General features: G+C 39.2%; 1 protein-coding gene across 2 annotated transcripts in view; it reads left to right on the top strand.

Moving 5' to 3' along the window:
• Positions 1 to 19,850, top strand: part of DAB2 (DAB adaptor protein 2) — a 49,983-nt gene that overhangs the window by 20,241 nt on the left and 9,892 nt on the right. For both annotated transcript variants that reach the window (XM_027605225.2, XM_027605224.2), the window contains exons 2-10: positions 7,753 to 7,939; positions 8,938 to 9,077; positions 9,772 to 9,870; positions 11,757 to 11,888; positions 12,220 to 12,300; positions 12,759 to 12,785; positions 13,033 to 13,086; positions 13,496 to 13,558; positions 18,346 to 18,999. In XM_027605225.2, the coding sequence (XP_027461026.2) occupies positions 7,849 to 7,939; positions 8,938 to 9,077; positions 9,772 to 9,870; positions 11,757 to 11,888; positions 12,220 to 12,300; positions 12,759 to 12,785; positions 13,033 to 13,086; positions 13,496 to 13,558; positions 18,346 to 18,999 (1,341 nt within the window). In that variant the 5' untranslated portion in view covers positions 7,753 to 7,848. The remainder of the gene's footprint in view (positions 1 to 7,752; positions 7,940 to 8,937; positions 9,078 to 9,771; positions 9,871 to 11,756; positions 11,889 to 12,219; positions 12,301 to 12,758; positions 12,786 to 13,032; positions 13,087 to 13,495; positions 13,559 to 18,345; positions 19,000 to 19,850) is intronic.

The following is a 19,850-nucleotide window of genomic DNA, read 5'->3' on the forward strand; positions in this document are numbered from 1 at the left end:
CTGACTCTAAAGAGTTAAGTACTCTAACCAATAGTCATTGTACTGAAACAACTGAGTAATATGATTGTAAAATTGAGCATAAACTTAATACTTCAGTTCAACTTGTGAACAATTTCAGACATTCCTAGTGAACAGCTTGCATTGCCCAGTCTAGAGAATGGACCCTCATCTGGATAGCATTAAGCTCTCTTTTAAAGCTTAAGCTCTCCTAAACGCTATTTATTATGATGTCTATTTTTTAGGCTCCAGTAGGAGATATTCCTAATAAAAACTTACTTTAAAAACAAAATGGGTGTGGTGGGTACAAAAATTAAGAGAGGGCATAATGAGTCAAAAATACTGAAAGTTGCCAACCCAAGAAGTCAAACTTCCTGTCATGCTTAAAAAGAAAGAAAGAAAGAGAGAGAGAGAGAGACAGAGAGAGAGAGAGAGAGAAGAAAGAAAGAAAGAAAGAAAGAAAGAAAGAAAGAAAGAAAGAAAGAAAGAAAGAAAGAAAGAAAGAAAGAAAGAAAGAAAGAAAGAAAAGGCCACACACTGAACAGTAGAGAATGTACTAAAATGAATTTGAATTCTTTGATCTGTGAACTGCAGCTCAAGCCTAGCCAAATACTTTCTTCCAAGCAGCCAAATCAACATTAATAAGCCAGTTTGACCAAAAAGGACTCCAGCTTCCTAGGTAAAAAAGAATCCAGTGACAATGTATGATTAGATCACATAAAGTCCTTTTTCAGTTTTGGTTCAGAAAATATCTATGAAATGAAGTTCTGCTAGGCTATCTTCCTGTTCTGTGCTTGCTCTGTCTACTAAATGGAATGTATTCTTGGTTCAGTCTGTATGTAACGGGTTTAGCACAGTCTTCTTAAAAAATGGTTTTTAAAAAGTGACACATAGAATCTCAAGGAGGGGGACAGTAGAGCCTCCTGTTAGGATCTAGATTTCTCTTGACACCAGCTCCATCCCAACCAGCCGTTTAATGATAGACAAGTTATACATTCTTTCTTGCCCTCACTTCCCTAATCTTTAGTAATGAAAGGGCGTGACTGATGATTCCCTAGGTTTCTTCCAGCTTAAAGTCTAACCACTTGGTATTTCTTTAAGGGGACAAAGGGCCATGGAAGTAGATGGTTGGAACTCAGACTTGTTGGCACATTAGAATTACCTGGGAATCTTTAAGATATATTGGTGTCTGTGTCTCTTGCTCCAGAGATTTGGATCTAATCGATCTGGGTGTAGCATGGACATCTTCTTAGGAGCTCTCCAGTAAAAAATTCCCCAGGTGATGTGAGGTAGACCCTCTAAACTGCCAATGGTAAGGATGTAGGCTTGGATTTGACTCAGAGTCTCTGGGTGGCTCGGAGTAGATTCAGAAGCCAGAGTTGAACAGGAGGGGCTCTACCACTGGCAAACACTCTCACTTTTTCACCTGGGCCTTATTGGTTAAAGCACTACATCCTTCTCTGTATGCCCCTGCTAGCTGTTTACTTGTTGGTCCTCGTTGTTCTGAAATTGTTTAAACAGTTGCTGTGGAAAAACAATGTTGGCTGCAACCTAAGACTATACAGGACACAGCGTGTGAGACACGGCTTTGATTTCATCACAGCTACCTTTCCTTGAGCCCTTTCTATACAGTAGGCTGTGAGGCTTCTGGTAACAACTCTGCAGACTGTATTCCCATTTTACATACGGGACTCTTAGATAAGTTGCCTTGAGGTGCAGAGCCAGAAAATGGCGAAAGTGTGTAAGACCCCCCCCACACACACACACAAGCCTCAACCCTTAGCAGTTCTGCTGTCCTACGTATACCTAAAATTAACTGTTTGGGGCACTCTTGGTCTGACTTGGTTCCAAAGACAGGGAAAAGCTTCTCGGTTCAGTCCTCTAGGTCCTAGGGCATGCTTTCCAAGGGTTCAAAGCAATGAAAAATGCTCTCTGTCAATGCATAACTTGTGTAGATCTCCTTGACTCGGGTGTGTTTTGTTCCTGAGGCCCCCACCTTTTCTTGAAAGTGCTGACACTTACAAGAAAATCTCCTAAGGACTCCTTTTCAGGGTGTATTAACATGGTCTCATTTCCCCAATTAAACAGGCTGCAAAAATCTTCCTGTCTGTTGCACTGGGCCTTTGCTGGATAGAGTAAGCCTTCCCTAAAAGCATAAGATTCCAAGCAGTTTAAAGGAGAAAAGCTTTACACCAAGTATCAGAAACAGTTTAATTTCGCTGTATCATTTCTGGCAACATCCCTTATTCTCAAAAGGTTACTTGGGAAATAGTGGTGAAGGCAGCTTGCTGCCCTCTTGGACTCTGACATCTGCCTTAGAGGTTAATATTTCACGTGTCCTAATGCAGTACCTCAACTGAGACAGGCATAAAGTTCCAAAGGACAAGGGAATATATTTTCTGACAAGTACAAAGTACTGGACACTCCAGCCAAGATGTTTATGTTGCTTTGTTCTTGACTCTTATCTCTCTTTCCTGTGTCCATTTTAGGTGACTTTCTGAAAAGTTAACTGGTATGTTTAAGTCAGTGGGATGAGGACTTTAAAAGCAGCTCAGAAAACACAGGTTAGAATCAGTGTGATTTTTTTCAAAAAGATAAGAGCCACCAGCTTCTATAGGAGACAAGGGAACACAGATCATGTTTAATTTTGAGCCTAGGGACTTATTAATGATTGATTTGCTTTTTTCTTACTGAGTCCCTTAACTTACTCATAAAATAGACCCATTTTATTTCACAGAGCTGTCAGGATAAGTGTTTCAAGGGCTTGGTAGGTAAAGTGTTTGTCCCCTCCTCCTTAGCATTAAAAACAGATTCTCTACCATTTGTGGAATGGGGCTACCATTAAGTAAGTCCTTAAGTTATTCCTTTTACCAGCATTTTGAGACTGAGCAAGCAAATTTCTCTCTGCTGTGTATAATAAGGGTAGGAAGATTGCCTGGGGGGGGGGGGGCACTTGTGTCAGGATATTGTTGAGAACCCTGGAATCATTAAATACTAGCATTGCTGATACCCACACAATCCTACTGAAGGAATGGGTGCCAGCAAGAATAAGGAGGTGCCAGCCAAACTTCTCCCTATACAAATTAATCCCTATACTTGGTATATTCCAGGTTCTAAATACTAGATGTCTTGCATGAATCCACTTTAAGGGCTAAACAAACTAGCAGATTTTTTTTTTTCTTGTGCAAGGGATATACTTGTCATAAGATGACTCAAGCAGTCTTCTGGTATACATTTCTCAGAACCTTCTCAGAAACTGAAAAAAAGATGTTGCAAACTCCAAAATCTCTTCTAGTCATCTGATTCTTGTGCCATGGGAAGGGGAAGTTCCCGCATTCTTTCAGGGAGGTTTGTGTTAAGTCCAGAATCCAAGTTATGTATCTGTGCTCAAAGGGGAGCTAATTTTCTTGACTTAGCAAAGTTTCTTTCCCAGCTTGTTGTTCTATATTAGGCCTTAAGAAAGAGTCAAGAATCTACAATAGCTTCGGAGCTTCCTCTCTTTCCAGCTGTGCCTTCTTATTCCACTCCTTGAGTTTCTGATGCACGAAAGAGCCCACCACTAGGAAGAAGAACCAGCTAGGTTTAGATGGGGAGCTGTTTATGTGACCCTTTGAATATGTTTTTGAGCTTTAATTTGTAATCCCTGCTTTATGAAAACACCCCTTTCGTGTGTTTCCTGATTAATTTTGTGTTTTTTTTTGGTCAGGAGAGTTAGTGTGACTAAACCCAAGGAGTAAGGAGGCTGTAGGCTTTCTGGATGTCCTACATCCGCTTCTCCCTCCTTACGAACACCTTTTACCTTACTAGAGCTTTAAAACAGAACACAGAGATTAATGCAATCTAGATAATTTTTTTAAAACAATACCCCTAATTTGGGAAAGTAATCAAAGAAAATAATAGGGCAACTTTTGGCCCCCAGATCCTTTTTCCAGACCCAAACCCTTTCCAAAAACAATTTATTATAAAACCTGCTGAAGGTTTTATGAGAACAATGGATAATTCTGTGACACTGTTAGAAGAATTATGCATTTGAGTTTTTACATGTTTAAGTTGATTATTCTCTACAAAGGGACCTGAGTCTAGCAGCAAGACTTCCTCCATCTACTGTATGTCAGATGGTAGCTTGGACATTTGGAAAGTCTGTGATGGGGAAGATTTGCTCTTTTAACCTTGGGAGAAAGGTAAATGTTTATCAGTCCGGTATATGGGATACTAGAAGAATGCTTTTACTAAAATCTTTCAGAAAACCTCTTTAACATTTCTTTATAAAGGAGTTTATCTCTGAGTCTTGGGGCTTTTGAGCAGAGTCTATTCTCTGATCATTTCGGAGAACAAGGATACGTTTTAAATGGCATGGCCTGCAGTGCAGACCTACCTTTGGTTGTTGCAACTTGATATAGATGTGCATTTTCTTCAGGGAATTTATGCTAAAGAAACATTTTCTCTCTGTTATTTTTTTTCTTCCTTGCCCCTTACAACTGCTCATTCCTAAACAGTGGAAGGATATAATTAAAGGATACCAAATACCTTTAAAACAATTCCAACGGCAAATTTGAAAAGGTAAAGAATCAAAGAACAAATAATGCTCTGAAAGAAATGAAAAACTTGAGGTTGCTATACAAAAGTGAACGGAAAGGAGACTGAAGATAAGAAGGGGCAGAATATTTAAGAATCTCACAAACAAAACAAAAAACATCTAAATCTTTGTCCTAATACAAGGGAAACCACCCCAAGACCAAGCAGGAAAGCTTCAATGTTATTCTAAAATTTAGAAGAACTTCATCATTAAAAAAAAAAAAAAAAGAATCCAGATCATTCCAATACAGAAAACACAAGCCATGGACGGGAGCATCGAGTTTGTTATGGGAGCAAAAGGTAGGGAGGGAAAAGGCTCATGAAAGGGGATAGGTGTCTGATGCATGCAGCCAAATACCCACAAAAGGCTGACAAGTCAAGTAATTGGATTTGGTCAGGACACCCATCAGCAGTTGTAGTTGAGTTTCTGAGAGTAGTGTTGAGATGAACAAGTCCTTTGAGAGGAAGGGAATCTGAAAAAGGAGAGGGTAGGAGACTATCCAGTTTAAGTGTTTAATCATGAAATGATCATGAGATGATGATTAGAGGGTTATAGGGAAGTGTTTTCCTTATTTCTGAGATGAGATCTGAGCAACTCATAGAGGAGAGGGCCCAGTGGGGAGAAGGTGAGGGTGCAGGAGGATGCATGTCCTTGTATCTCCTTAAGTCAGACCTTAGTCTCACCTCCCGATGTTGTTAACATGGGCAAATATCCTCTAAAATTGGAATAAATTCTCTGAAATTAAGAAAATAATTATTAGCTTACTGAAATTGGAAGTGTGGCTATGACTACGAGATTTATCATGTCAACAGGAAACAATTCTTGGGAACCACTGAAATCAATTGAGGCATACAAAACAGAGGCGTTGTATTAGTGTTCTAGGGTGGCCATAACAAATGACCAACAAGACTAGTCGATTTCAAACCCAGAAACCTATTCTTTCTCAGTCTTGAGGTCAGAAGCCCAAAATCAAGACACCAATAGTGTTTGTTCCTTCTGAAGGCTCTGAGGGAGAACCTGTTCTGTGCTTCTCTCCCAGCTTCTGGTGGACATTTGCAATCCTTGGCATTCCTTGTTTGTAGGTATGTCAATCCAGTTTTCACTTGTGTATTCACATTACCTTCTCCTTTGTGTGGCTCTTTGTCTCAAATCTCCCTTTGCCTTTCTTTTATAAGGACATCTCTTATAGGATTTGGGACCCTCCCAAATCCAGGATGATCCCAACTCAAGATCCTTAATGACAATTACAAAAACCTTTTTCCCAAATAAGGCCACATTCAAAGGTTCAAGGTTTAGAATGTTGGACATATCTTTTTAAGGGCGACTATATGTGTGTAATAGAGCATCTCTGTAGCTAGTATGAGGTTTCTCAGAGGAGATCCATCAGTGTAACCTGTGAGAGACTCTGGCTTGGGGCCAGGCAGCCTGGGTTAGGCCAGGTTTTACCACTTAGCAGCTGTATAATTTAAAACCCCTGTGCCTTGGCTTGCCCTCTGAAAAACTGAAATAATACTATATCATAATACTCATGGGGTTACTCTGAATGTTTTGTAGTTAATACACATAAAAGGCTACTAGTACCTGGCCCCCAACTAAATCTTGAGTAAATAGGGCTTTGAGTCCTCTGCTGTGTAAGACTTTCACCTATAAAGAGACTGTCTCCCTGGCTGTCTACCAGTCAGGTGTCTTTGAGCACAATTAACTACTAACTCTCCAAATTAAATAATTCAGATAATATTAATCATACATAGATTTCTGTATATATGTGTTTTTCAAGACTATTAAGACTATAAAGATCATTTAAAGACTCACGGGGGGAGATATGAAGTATGCAACTTGAGGAAAGCATGTTGACATTTACGAAGCCAGGAAAGTGCAATGTAAGCTGACAGAAGCAAAAAATGTTAAGACTTACTTTTTACACTTTACATATCTAGATAATAACATACATTTCCATGTGGTGGACTTGATTCTTGAATTTAAAAATTTAAAAATTTAAAAAACAGGGGGCCTGGGTGGCTCGGTCGGTTAAGCGTCTGCCTTCGGCTCAGGTCATGATCTCAGGGTCCTAGGATTGAGCCCCATGTCAGGCTCCCTGTTCAGCAGGAAGTCTGCTTGTCCCTCTCCCTCTGCCACTCCCCCCACACTTGCGCTCTCTCTCTCTCTCTCTCTCTCTCAAATAAATAAATAAAATCTTAAAAAAATAAAAAGTTCAAATAAATGGGTGCTTTAAAAAGAGAATTAAGAGAGTTTTTTGGGGGTGGAAGGAGTATGGCAGTCCATGGGTGGTCTTAACAGGTTTATAAAACTATGAATGGCTGCTTCCCTCTGGTCTTCAGTCCATGTAGATAGTTAACGCTCTCTCAGAAGCTGTGTAGAAACTTTGACTCCTGGGAGGTGAAAGAACATTTTTGAAACGTTAGTTCACTTCTGTGTGCTTACAATGACTCTAAGTTTTTCCCTTTTACCTGCCATGATACATAAGGGAGTCTTATGAGAACACATGCCACCACTGCCTTGAGGAGAATAATGCTCAATAATAGCCGAAAAGTATTTCCACTCAATGAATTGCACAACAGACATCCCATAAACTCATTCTTCCCCTGATACCTATAAATGTTAATGTCAAAAATGGTTGTCCTTTATAGGGCTTAGATAGCCCTGGAAATCATATGCAGAATCACAACATGTAAAAAATATATATTTGTCAATGGGAATAAGATAAAATTTTTAACTCTGTTCTTGACACTGCCTTTACAATTAAATGAGTTTTCGAAGCAGAATTTTTAATGTCCAATTTCAGATGCCAATCACGATCATCTCAGACTCAGCATCCAATGTATTTGTATTTTGCTAGGAAATCTTATTTGTGTTTCTGTGACATGTTTTGATCCCTACCTTTAAGACTAGATTTTTATGCCACAATTCCAATACAAACTACTTAGGTAGGTAATCATTAAATGTTACCAGATATCAATTCTTAAAGAAAAACCTCGTAAACACCCTCTTTCCCTTTTGGAAACTACAAAGGAAACAGTCCTACCCGCTCCTCTTCAGAGTTCAGTCCAATAGGGAGAAAGAACAAAATGAGTCTGCAAATCACGAGTCGCAAGCCTAGTAGCATACCTTCTGGGTCTGCTGTGTTACGATCTCGTGATGCCTCTAAACTCTGCCCACAGGTGTCTGTCATAGGTTATGTTCATTTGAGACCTCGGGGATCGCCTGGTGTCACTCCGTGTCTGCTGGTGCTGGAGTTCGCTGTCTGCCTTCTTGTCATGTCTAACGAAGTAGAGACAAGCACAACTAACGGGCAGCCTGACCCACAGGCTGCACCGAAAGCACCATCAAAGAAGGAAAAAAAGAAAGGTATGGAGAAATTCTCTGGAGGCCATTGAGGGGAACGAGTGTTGCTTACCTCTGAAGAAATGCGAGGTTTGAGGTGAACGAAGTAAGAGCTGGGCCTTGCGCCACCTCAGCCTCAGCAGACTCTCAAAGTTCTCCTCAACAGGGAAGTTGGACTTGGGTAGAGATTAGCTTGCTCCACTCATAAGACACATTGTCTCTGAATCCTGTGATTGCACCAGCTGGATCCCGCCGCTGGGAAGCGTTCACGATAGCTTGTTTAGTTGATAAACACCACTCTCAATTATTAGATGATTATCTTTCAGTAACCTGTTTACCACTTTGCTTTACTGAAGTAGCTGTTTTTCAAAAACCGAGATCTTTATTTTACTAGACCTTGTTCTCTTGACCTGAAGTACCACTAGAAAGTGCCAGAGTCCTTAATCATTCATAGTTTGAGAATATGCCGTGGCTTGCCTGCCTTTTACTATTCTGCTTTAGCTATGGAATGAGATGACTGCAGTCTTTTTAAGGAAAGCAAAAGAGATTATAAAGATGAGATAAGTATCTTAATGATTTTCAAAGGAATTTATTCATAATTTTCTTCTGCCTTATTGGCAGTTCAAAATGTTAGTAAAGAGTGTAGTAGTTTATTTTTCTTTCATTAAAAAAAGCACTATCCTCCCTATTTTCTCTTAAGAATATTTTTTTAAATTATGGTGAAGAATATCCCCAAATCCCACCTCACACAGTCCCATACGTTTCCCATAATTCAGTCCATTTTGCACCTTTAAGAGTTCATTTTCTCTCCACCCCAACACCATATACCGTAATACAGAATACAGTTTTACTCAGAGGAAGTAAGAATAAAGATAGAATATTGCATATCTGAGCAATTGTAATATAACCAATATGTATACTACTCAGATTTGGAGGTTCTGGAACATATTTGGTCATACCTGGGGATGATATTTAAAGACATTTATAAATTTTATCCTATTTTTCTTTTTTTTTCCCCTCAGGCTCTGAAAAGACAGATGAGTATCTTTTGGCCAGATTCAAAGGTGATGGTGTAAAATACAAGGCCAAGCTAATTGGCATTGATGATGTGCCTGACGCAAGAGGGGATAAAATGAGCCAAGATTCTATGATGAAACTAAAGGTCAGAAGGGAAAGCATGCTTTGTCTCTATCTCAAGCAGATATCCAACAATGGGAATTATATTAGAAGTTTTTGTTTACCTATATCTCAATTATTTGAAAGAAAAACTTTTCTAATCACATAATTGATCCAGCGATGCCTCATTTTATGAGGAATCTTGAGTTTGTTTGCACATTGTGAATGCTGTTCTAGAGACTGGGCTTAATCATGTAGTGCGGGACCATAGATGCCTTTTCTTTCGGGCACATCAAGTTTTAGGTCCTGGAAGTATTCAGGTAAAATTCAGGTCTCTCTTTGGAACCTGTAGCTCTTTCATGTTAGCCCTTGGGGCATTTTGTTAATTTTTAAACTCTAGTACTGTCACTATGTGGAACTAATTAAATAAATAAAAATTGTTAAATAAGACCAGATCTAGAAGGAACATCTTTGAAGATCTTAACCAGTCTCCTTGTCTCTACCAATGACTATTCTGAGGCCAACAGAATTAGAATGACTTGTCCAAGTTCACATAGCTAACTCATGATGTCCTGGCTCGATGTCTTCTATTTCATTCTGCCATCTACTATGAAAGATGCCTAATCCTGTCGTAGATGGTAAACCAAGCTGAAAATAAAGCTGTCTTTTAAATGTTTTAGTATCAAAAGCATCATAGGGTAGTTTTAACTGGATTTTTCTTGTTTTCCCAATCTCATCAGGGAATGGCAGCAGCTGGTCGGTCTCAGGGACAACACAAACAAAGGATCTGGGTCAACATTTCCCTTTCTGGGATAAAAATAATTGATGAGAAAACTGGGGTAAGAATTCACTTTCACTGACACCTTTCTGACCACCTGAGTCCACCTGAGTCTAACAAACAATTTGACATGAATCTCAGCTCCCTGTTTTCCTTTTCAAAAGTCTGTAGGAAAAAAATAGTATATATCACTTCTCCAGAAGTAATAGGCAGAAAACAGATAGGGTAGGAGGTGAGGAGTCAAGATACTTTATTGAAATTTATTTTCTGTAATGGATGTGACTCTCCAGTCTATAAACACAGATGTGCTATAAATATCACTTCACTATTTTTTTGGACTCCAGGTACGCAGAACAAGATTAACCCTAACCCCTGGTTTCTGATGCTGCCATAGATCTATGCCTGGATTTCATGAATATATTAACTACATGCAAACTTACTGGCTAACCTGAAGCTAAAATATTATTACCTTTGACACATCTGTCTTTTCTTTCTTCTCTCTTTTCCCTTCCTCTTCACTCTACAGATATAACCTTGCTCATTTTGGGGGGTTGCTGTTATTCTGCATAGGTACAGTCTTACCTATTTTGTTTATTTTTTTGTAACCTTATCCAAAGATGATCAGATCATACTTCAGGTTCCTGGAACTTTATTTTCTCTACTCAACATTGTAAGATTCACTTACTTAAGATGTTATTTGTAGCTCATTTTCATTGCTTACTTAAGATGTTGTTTGTAGCTCATTTTCATTGCTGTCTCAAGGTACTTTGGGGAGACCTCCAGTTATTATCCATGCTTTCCTAGAGATGGCCATTATCTATTATGCAAAATCCACTGGTCACATAGAGAACCCTGGAACCCTGACACCTGCTCACTCACCCTGCTGGTCCTCATCCACAGCTGTTTCCATTCTCCCTCATCTCTCAAGTCTTATTTTCCCAAGCCCATCAGAGAATGATGGCAAGTTTCCTTAAAACATTCTCTTGTACCCCAAATCTTCAAAGATACCCAGTATAAACTTTCCAGTGGCATTAGGCATTTGGAAACAAAAACAAAAACCAAGACACATTATGACCACCTACAAATATTCCTGAAGAGTTGAGCCCTGCCATGTGCTTGAAAGGATCAAGAGAAAGGGGAGCGGGGGAATAGAGAAGAAGGCACTACTAAAACCCCTGCCCCATTGTAACTCCTCAATAGTGATGTGATCATGGGAAATACTGGATGCCAGCATTTGGTAACTTCCAGAATGCTCTGTGGATAACTGTACCAATAGTTCTTAGGATGGTTTTCTGACCGCTCAGAGCCATTGTCAAAGGATCCCTGTGAACACTGTTCTAGCTTAGTTATGCTTTTCACCTGAGTTTGACTTTTAATTGGGAAAGTCGACCCACTTGGATGGTTTAACAGTGAAATACCCCATCCTAGCTTTAGAAATTCTTGGTCTCCTGATCCTCAATCCTTTCTTGCTATGTGGTGTCACATCTTTGGGATGAAGACAATCAAGTATCAGTATTCTAAGAACTATTTTTCCCACTTCTGTTTTCTACTCTTTGTTCCTTTTGGAGCCCTTACTAGCAAGGATAAATGTAGCTCTAAACCAGAGACAATAATTTCTTCCTTCAAGTGTTTTGGCCTTTTCATATATGCCTAGGTATCTGATGTTTCATTGTGCCACCATACAGATTCTAGGTTTTATCAGTAAATCATTTTTTTGGGGTGCCTGCGTGGCTCAGTTGGTTAAGCGACTGCCTTCGGCTCAGGTCATGATCCTGGAGTCCCGGGATCGAGTCCCACATCAGGCTCCCTGCTCAGCAGGGAGTCTGCTTCTCCTCTGACCCTCCCCCCTCTCGTGCTCTCTATCTCTCGTTCTCTCTTTCTCAAATAAATAAATAAAATCTTTAAAAAAATAAATAAATAAATCATTTTTTTATGTTTCTTTTTCAGGTAATAGAGCATGAACATCCAGTAAATAAGATTTCTTTCATTGCCCGTGATGTGACAGACAACCGGGCATTTGGCTATGTGTGTGGAGGAGAAGGCCAGCATCAGTTTTTTGCCATAAAAACAGGGCAACAGGTATGCTTCAAGCCTTGAGGTATACTTGGAGGGGGACTTAGGTCAATGTTATTTTAAGAACAATAGTGAGTTATTCCCCCAAATCCTGAAGGGACTTGGAAAATTATCCTGGTCCTTCTTGTTTTGTTAAATACTTATTTACTCTGATGCCCTTTATGTATCTGGCGGTGGTGGTTGGGGTTGGGGGACAGTGATCCCCCATAAACCAGGGGAGGATAGTAAAGAGCTTTAAGAGAAAGGAGGAAAACAGTGCTAATGAGAACTGATGGGGGACAAAAAGAAGAAAATAGTAATATTAAAATACTCATAAAGATGCTTTTTCTTCCTTCAGGCCGAGCCATTAGTCATTGATCTTAAAGACCTCTTTCAAGTTATCTATAATGTAAAGAAAAAGGAAGAAGAAAAGAAAAAGGCAAGTACTACCCAATATTGACTCTATTAAACTTAAGACTATATTCAGGACCATGTTTGAACATTATGTAAACATATGGCCTGTCCGGAGAGTTGGCTCCTTTGTGGCTCTTTCAAGTATAGAAAGTTTAGAAATATATCATCTGTTCTTCCCAGTAGAGCAATGGATGGATGTTACAGTTAGATGCGTCGGATTTTCAGTCCCTGACTCTTGTCTTCTCTCCCCACAAGCTTCACATTGGTTCCAAAGGATGAGCAAGTTTAAGTTCAGAAACTGTATTCAAATCTAGTATTGATATGAAAAGGGCAGGGGAATGTAGGGCAGAAATACTATGCAAGACTCTCTCTTGCCTTGTGCTCATGAACCCATAGGTATATATAGAGATATGTAGATATACAGATATTTAATTCCCTTTAACTGTAGTTGTTAAGATCACTGAATTTGTGTCTTTTTTTTAGATGGAAGAAGCCAACAAAGCAGTAGAGGTAAAACTGCACCTTTACTTCTTATGAATTGCACACGTGATGTGTAGAAGTCCTTGTTTGCTACCTGTCCAGGCATGCTCCCCTCCTAGCTTATGATTATGTGTTCATGATCCCTCTGGCCATAAAAGATGTATAGTTGAATTATCAGTACCAAAATCATAACTGCTTGGCAAGCCAATACACTAGGAAATTACATTCTATAAGAAAACTCACCAACTAAACCCTTAAATATTTGCCATCTTTTCAGAATGGGAATGAGACCCTATTGACCCTTGATGACCAAGCTAACAAACTGAAATTGGTATGTATGTGATTTTTTATGATTCTTATTTAACTGAACATGGGTTTACTTCCTATAGATGTTGCTAATACCAAATCTGCATTGAATCTGTATGGAAGTCCAGTTATGACAACTATTGCCCTAAACATTAATATAACATTTATGTCAAGATAGAAAGTAATCTTTTTAGTAAACACATCTGAATCTAATCCACAAAATTTTTTTAAGAGTGTGGACTAGATGTATTTGTTTGGGGACATGTGTATGCTTCCAGGCCTAAATAGCCTAATAGTAAATCTGTATTAGTTAAATGAAAATCAATTTGTGACAACGATTTTCCTAAACCTTAGTTTAGGAAACAATTACAACAATATACAAAGTAATATTTTTTAGTAGACACACCTGAATCTAATCCAAATACTTTTTTAAGGGTGTTGACCAGATGGATTTGTTTGGGGACATGTCTACACCTCCTGACCTAAATAGTCCAACAGTAAGTGCCTGTTTTTAAATTTGCAATGTAATGAAAATGACATCTATAACTAAAATTGACAATTAACCAGAAATCTTGAGCATCTCATTGAAACTTGGAAGGTAACTGCAGATTTTTCCACATAAAGTATAAGTGGCTACTAGAATAAATTTGCATCTTAACTTACAATGGGAACCTATCAGCACCAATTCAGATATATTAATTTTGCTTGGTGGTTAGATCTGAGCAGTAGGACGGGCAGTGCAATCCTTCCTGATATTACTTAGGATCAGAAAAGGGCCTGAATAATAATCCTTGGCATAAGTCCCACTGGAAGGAAGCGTTTGCAAGATGATTAATTGTAAAACCCCTAGCCTCTTCAATATTTTTCTATTTTTTCTATTGTGACTTAATAGCATAAGCTTGGTGTGAAGTAAGACTTAAAACAAATAAGATGCTCAGTTATGTTTAACCAAGGACCGTCCTTGTTTAAAAAAAGTTGTTCATTCTTTGAAGGACACTATAGCGTATCAAGTTTTCTAAATACTGATTGATCCACAACTCTGTGAGAATGGAGCAATATTTTCCTTTATAGGTAAGGATATGGTGATTCAGAAAAAAAAACTCATTCACCCGAGAAAGAGGTCCAGATTCAGAGGTTAAGCACACGTCTCAGACCTTCCAAAACAGGCCTCAAGTTAAACTACCCATGTAATTTTGAATGACTTCTTTTAACTATTATTTTTTAAACAGTTTCTTGAGTGCCTGCCATTCACAGGGCACAGAAGTGAGTGAAAGGTACAGTGTCAGTGACATCACGGAGTTTACTTTCAAGCAGGGAGACCAGCATTAAAACTAATTGCAAAGCCTATTAGTTGATGTTAATCACATGGTATTTGTCTAGTTTAGAGGTTCATGTAATGCCTCAAAGTAAATGAGTTTCTGGACTTGACCATAAAAGATGAGAAGGCAATAACCAGACAAAAAGAGCCATCAGTCTAGAATAATAAGTGGGAATGTCTGTCTAGGAGTCTCTTATATCAGGGAATTATCAAGCAAGTCTACATGACCAAGAAGGTCATGGGACTTAAAACGGCAGCCGATAAAGGACAGGGTAAGTCTCACCTGCCAGAGTATTGCAGAGAATGGCCGTCCACGAACTTTCACGTAAGATGCCCATGCCCATGAAATGGGAAGGGGCGGGGGCTGCATACTCTCTTCTTTGTCCCCGACCCTATGAGATTCACGATGCATAACAGAATTTCAGAGGTCCTAAAAAGCCTACGATAGAGAAGAAGCCTGTTTAATGTTCTTTTCAGCAGTGAGCCCTGACTCACTTGTCTGTGGAAACTTTTATTCTTCATAACGTTTGTTACCATCCTGAGGATACTTGTTAAGAGACAAGATTAGATGAAGCTGAAATGTCTATTCCAGCCCTGAGGTCCTTTTGATTCCTAGACAACTTGGTCCCCTCCCCCACAGTAACCCCCTTCCCAAAGTGAATTGATTTCTGAATGATCTACTTTCCAAGTGTAACTGACATTCAAACATGGGTATCGAAAGAGATCAAAGCACTCAAGCTGTGAAATAGAATTCCACTGGGATAGGCAAGGAAGCACTGACGGTTTAATCTGCTTCTCTAGACTTCTAGAAAGTTCTGAAAGAGGAAATGAAAACAATATGAGTAATCCTGAGTCTTAGTTATATTAGACTTAATGCATTCTAAGAATTTTTGGTTTATAGAAATAAAAGTGAGTTTTAAACTAACAATAAGTTAAGGTAATAAATACCATCAAAGTAGATGGTATCTGATAAGTAAGACAATGCTAATGGCACTAATTATGTGCTGGTTGGATTTTGCCCACGTGTTCTTGCATATTGACTCCATATTCATAGGTCACAAAACAAATTTATTTCTACTTGATAAAACCAGAATGTTTAAAAATATTCACAATCTTAGAACAGTTGCTCTGGAAGAGATGAAGAGAAGAAGAAATCTAAATTACCTGGATTTTATTACTGGTTCCCTGACCCATCTGTCCCTCCCCCAGCATTCATACAGAACAGTTTTATGCGTTTCAGATAAAACTCATGTTACAAACTATGTGGCATCCCTTAGAACATAATTGTTATTGGAAAATAACTGAAATTATTCTTCCATACTGAAGACATGAGAACTGAGTGGCAGTTCTTCCATACTGCCACTCAAAAGAAAAAGAAGGGAAGAAAAAAACCAAAAGACATGTTCTCAGACTTTAAAAATGACCCTTTGAAAGCACAGTTATTATGAGAAGAACATAAGGTATGAAGGAGGTTAAGTCTGGTGCAGGGATGGGATCAGGGCCCAAAGCACAGTGTCATGCATATATAAGAGGCCATGGATGGGCACAGGTGATGCTGAAGTAGAAAGATCCATGGGAAAAGGCTTTGTAAAGAATCTGAACTTGTGTTGGGATTTGAAGTGTGTAGGAACATAGAGAACAGTTAGGCTAAAAATAAACTGGGTCCTATTGTAGGTCATTTTGAAAGGCTGGCTAATGAGGCTTATTTTAACATAGGGGATAGCAGGAAGCCTCCGAAAGCTTTGAGTTGGGAAGTTCAGGGATTCAGCAGGCTGAAATGGTTGGGAGAGATCAGCTTCCTGGAGAAAGCTAGGCTGTGGAACTCAGTATATAAGAGCTCACCTTCGTGCTTCCTCCTCCTCCTGGAGCTCCTTACCAGCCAGGACTGCATTTCACCTTCATGTTATCAGTGCTTATCAGTCTACACGGGTGAGCAGACACGTGACTAGAGCAGACAATACAGCTCAGATGATGGGCGAATAGATGCAGTGTTTGATGATCCAACAAAGAATTAATGAAGTTCTGACCTAGGGGGCAGATGAGGAGTCTCACGTCATCCCACTGTAGTCTATGAACTAGACTCTTAATCCTGGATTAACAACAAACCCAACCTGAGGAGAGCCTTATACATTTTACTTATAGGGTGACTATTCAGAAGTCTAACATTGTGGCTCCAGTTTGGTGTCCTAAGAACTTCTTGTGAAGTATTTGAAAAGGAGAACTCTACCAGCTGTGAACACCCAACTGTTCTAACTCAGAGGTGGCTCATCATAAATGAATAAATATTGAAATCACAAGCTTTTGTAATACATTTTGTCCTATCTTTTGATTGTTAAAGATCCCTACATTAAGAGATCTTCCAATCCATTTCTTTGATTTAAAAAAAATTTTTTTTTTTAATTATAAGCTCTTTCTTCTGACAAATTCTTCTGGTTATAAAAAGAAAAACTGGCTTTTAAAAATTGTGTTTTTATACCTAACAGTAAAGGAAGCCAAAATAGAAGACCAATTAAGACCTAAACTTTCAAAAAAAATTGTTCTTTTAAAGCCAAGGAGGCCTATTCAGTCCCCCTTTTTACTTACTAGTTTGAGAATTTCATATTCCCTTGAGGTTGTTTTTGTCCCAGTGATCAAAAATATTTAGTAAGGTGCTCGGGCTAACGCTAGATCTCTAACTTCCATCTCAGCTAGACATTGTTGATTGTTTATATTCTTCTGTGGCTAACATAGATGAGTAGTTAATGGATCAAAGTCAGTCAGAAGGAAGGTGTGTCAGTTTTTGACAGCCCTATCCCAAGGTGAGCCCAAATTAGTTATGTCACTGAACTGAATAAAGACATGTCAGATTTTGCAAATTTGCTGATTTTCTGTTGAGAGGGTATTTTATCAAACAATGGAGAACACAAGTAATTAAGATAGGGAGGAAATAGACTTTGTAGAATTAAGTATTTGGTATGTTTTTCAAATTAACTCTAAACCCACATCTCTACTTCATACATGAATTAAAGATTACCTTGTACATAAATTAAAGGTTACATTGTACATAAGTTAAAGATTACATTGTACATAAACTAAAGATTACTTGAATTTATCCACCAAATAGATGAGATTACTGTCACGACACAGGCAACTCTAAGCTGTATTATGAAAAAATGCACAAATAAGAGAGGTTAATATGATGTTAGCATGTATCAGGATTTTGAATATCACTTTCTTCTTTCTAGAAGAACACAGACAAAAGGCTGTGTCCAGAGGAGACTAGGATGAGAGATCCAACTTGACTAGCACCTTCAAAAAGATCCTTAAATATTTAAAGGGGCATACCTGACAGACCGTGTGATGTGGTGGGAAAATCTGTTTTTGCCTCTTAGAAGACCAATTATAGGGAAATATATTTGACCTTAAACTTTGTCTCAACAGAACCATAAAATATTAGCCGATGAATTCGCTCATTTAGAGAGATGCTGTTACATGACTCTGAGAGTACAACAGATGGGACTGTGCCTCAGGTGGGAGGCTGAGTTAGGCCTCAGAGATCTTTTCTTACATTCAAGCTCAGTATGCTTAGATAATTGCTTAGAGTGACTCACAATCGATTCCCTTGAAGACTTGCAAAGGCAGGAATGGGAACAAGGAGGATCGTGAACGCAGCCAGTCTACAAGGGTGAGCAGACACATGACTAGAGCAGACAGTACAGTTTCATTTTAATGAAGGGTCAACAAAGTTGAGACCTAAATAAAGGGGCAACAGGGTGGGGAGGGACAGGGAGGACCTATTCAACCGTAGTAAAGAAATGCACTCAGGGAGGTAATGGGAGGAGGTAATGATCAATCGGTCTGTCAAGACCAAACTTTAATGGGAATTTTGATGATCCTGATCATCTTATGTAGCTTTCTCATTTGAAGTCACGACATGGACTAACACTTTCTTTTCTCTTTTTTTTTTTTTCTTCCCAAATGTGATAGGAAAGCAAAGATATCCTGTTAGTGGATCTAAACTCTGAAATCGACACCAATCAGAATTCTTTAAGAGAAAATCCATTCTTAACAAATGGCATTACCTCCTGCTCTCTTCCACGACCAAAGCCTCAGGCATCCTTCTTGCCTGAAAATGCCTTTTCTGCCAATCTCAACTTCTTTCCCACCCCTAATCCTGATCCTTTCCGTGATGATCCTTTTGCACAGCCAGACCAATCGACACCCTCTTCGTTTGATTCTCTCAAATCTTCAGATCAGAAGAAAGAGAATTTGAGTAGCTTGCCTACTCCACTGAGTAATGGGCCCCTGAATGGGGATGTTGATTACTTTGGTCAGCAGTTTGACCAAATCTCTAACCGGACTGGCAAACAGGAAGCTCAGGCAGGCCCATGGCCCTTTTCAAGTACGCAAACACAGCCAACAGTGAGAACTCAAAATGGGGTATCTGAAAGAGAACAGAACGGCTTCCATATCAAATCCTCCCCGAACCCTTTTGTGGGAAGCCCTCCCAAAGGACTGTCTGTACTGAATGGCGTAAAGCAGGACTTGGAAAGCTCTGTCCAGTCCTCACCACATGACTCCATAGCCATTATCCCACCTCCACAAAGTACCAAACCAGGAAGAGGCAGAAGGACTGCTAAGGTGAATTGTCTTCTCCACATATCCATTGGCAGAATGCATGTTCGGTACCAAAGGGTGGTGTGATGCAAGCTCTCTTTCCTGCTGCTCTTGTAGCTTCCTGTGTGGCTGTGAAATAGAAGGTGGGATAAGGCACATCTTTCTCCAGGAATACCTTCCTCTGATGGCCGCCCTTTCTAAGCTTCTCACTCAGCAGTGTTTTCACACCTTGCTTTCTGTTTGCATGTCTTGTCACTTATTATTAACTAAACACCAGTTTTTCCATTTTTAATGCTGCTATGCTTCTGTGCCTCCGGTAAGTTCGATCGTCATGTTCTGGAAGGGGAGGGCAAGGGTTCTTTGTGATGCCTTGTGTACCTTCCCCACACTAACACACGCCCCCTACACCCCTCCTATTGCATTACTGTCCAAGGTGGTGGTGGAAAATTCTTGAGTTTGCCTCTTCTATTCAATGCTGGCTGAATGATCCATTGCTTTAAAAGACACTTAAATATTTACTAGTACCACTTCATCCAAAAGCAATTTAAAATGGGTTTCTGTAAATATCTTTTTAAAAAACCTCATTAGAATATGCAGGCTGGCCTAATAATTAGACTATAATATCACCTTTAGGCAGACTGATTTAAACCCAGTAGAATAGTCAAAAATATGTAGGTTACTTATTTATTTATAGTTGTCCTTTCTTTCCCAGCTTCACGCTTTTAGCTGACAAGGAGACCTGATGGATACAAATGTGTAAATGAGTAAAATAGATTTCACCTTGAGAGTCCTCTTTACATCAGTTACCAAGACCAAATATTCTGTCCATTGCAGGGATCTGTCTTTTTTGGGGGGGAGGGGGGAGGGGGCTTTGT

This window comes from Zalophus californianus, chromosome 5, assembly GCF_009762305.2.
Source record: "Zalophus californianus isolate mZalCal1 chromosome 5, mZalCal1.pri.v2, whole genome shotgun sequence".
Taxonomy (NCBI): Eukaryota; Metazoa; Chordata; class Mammalia; order Carnivora; family Otariidae; genus Zalophus; species Zalophus californianus.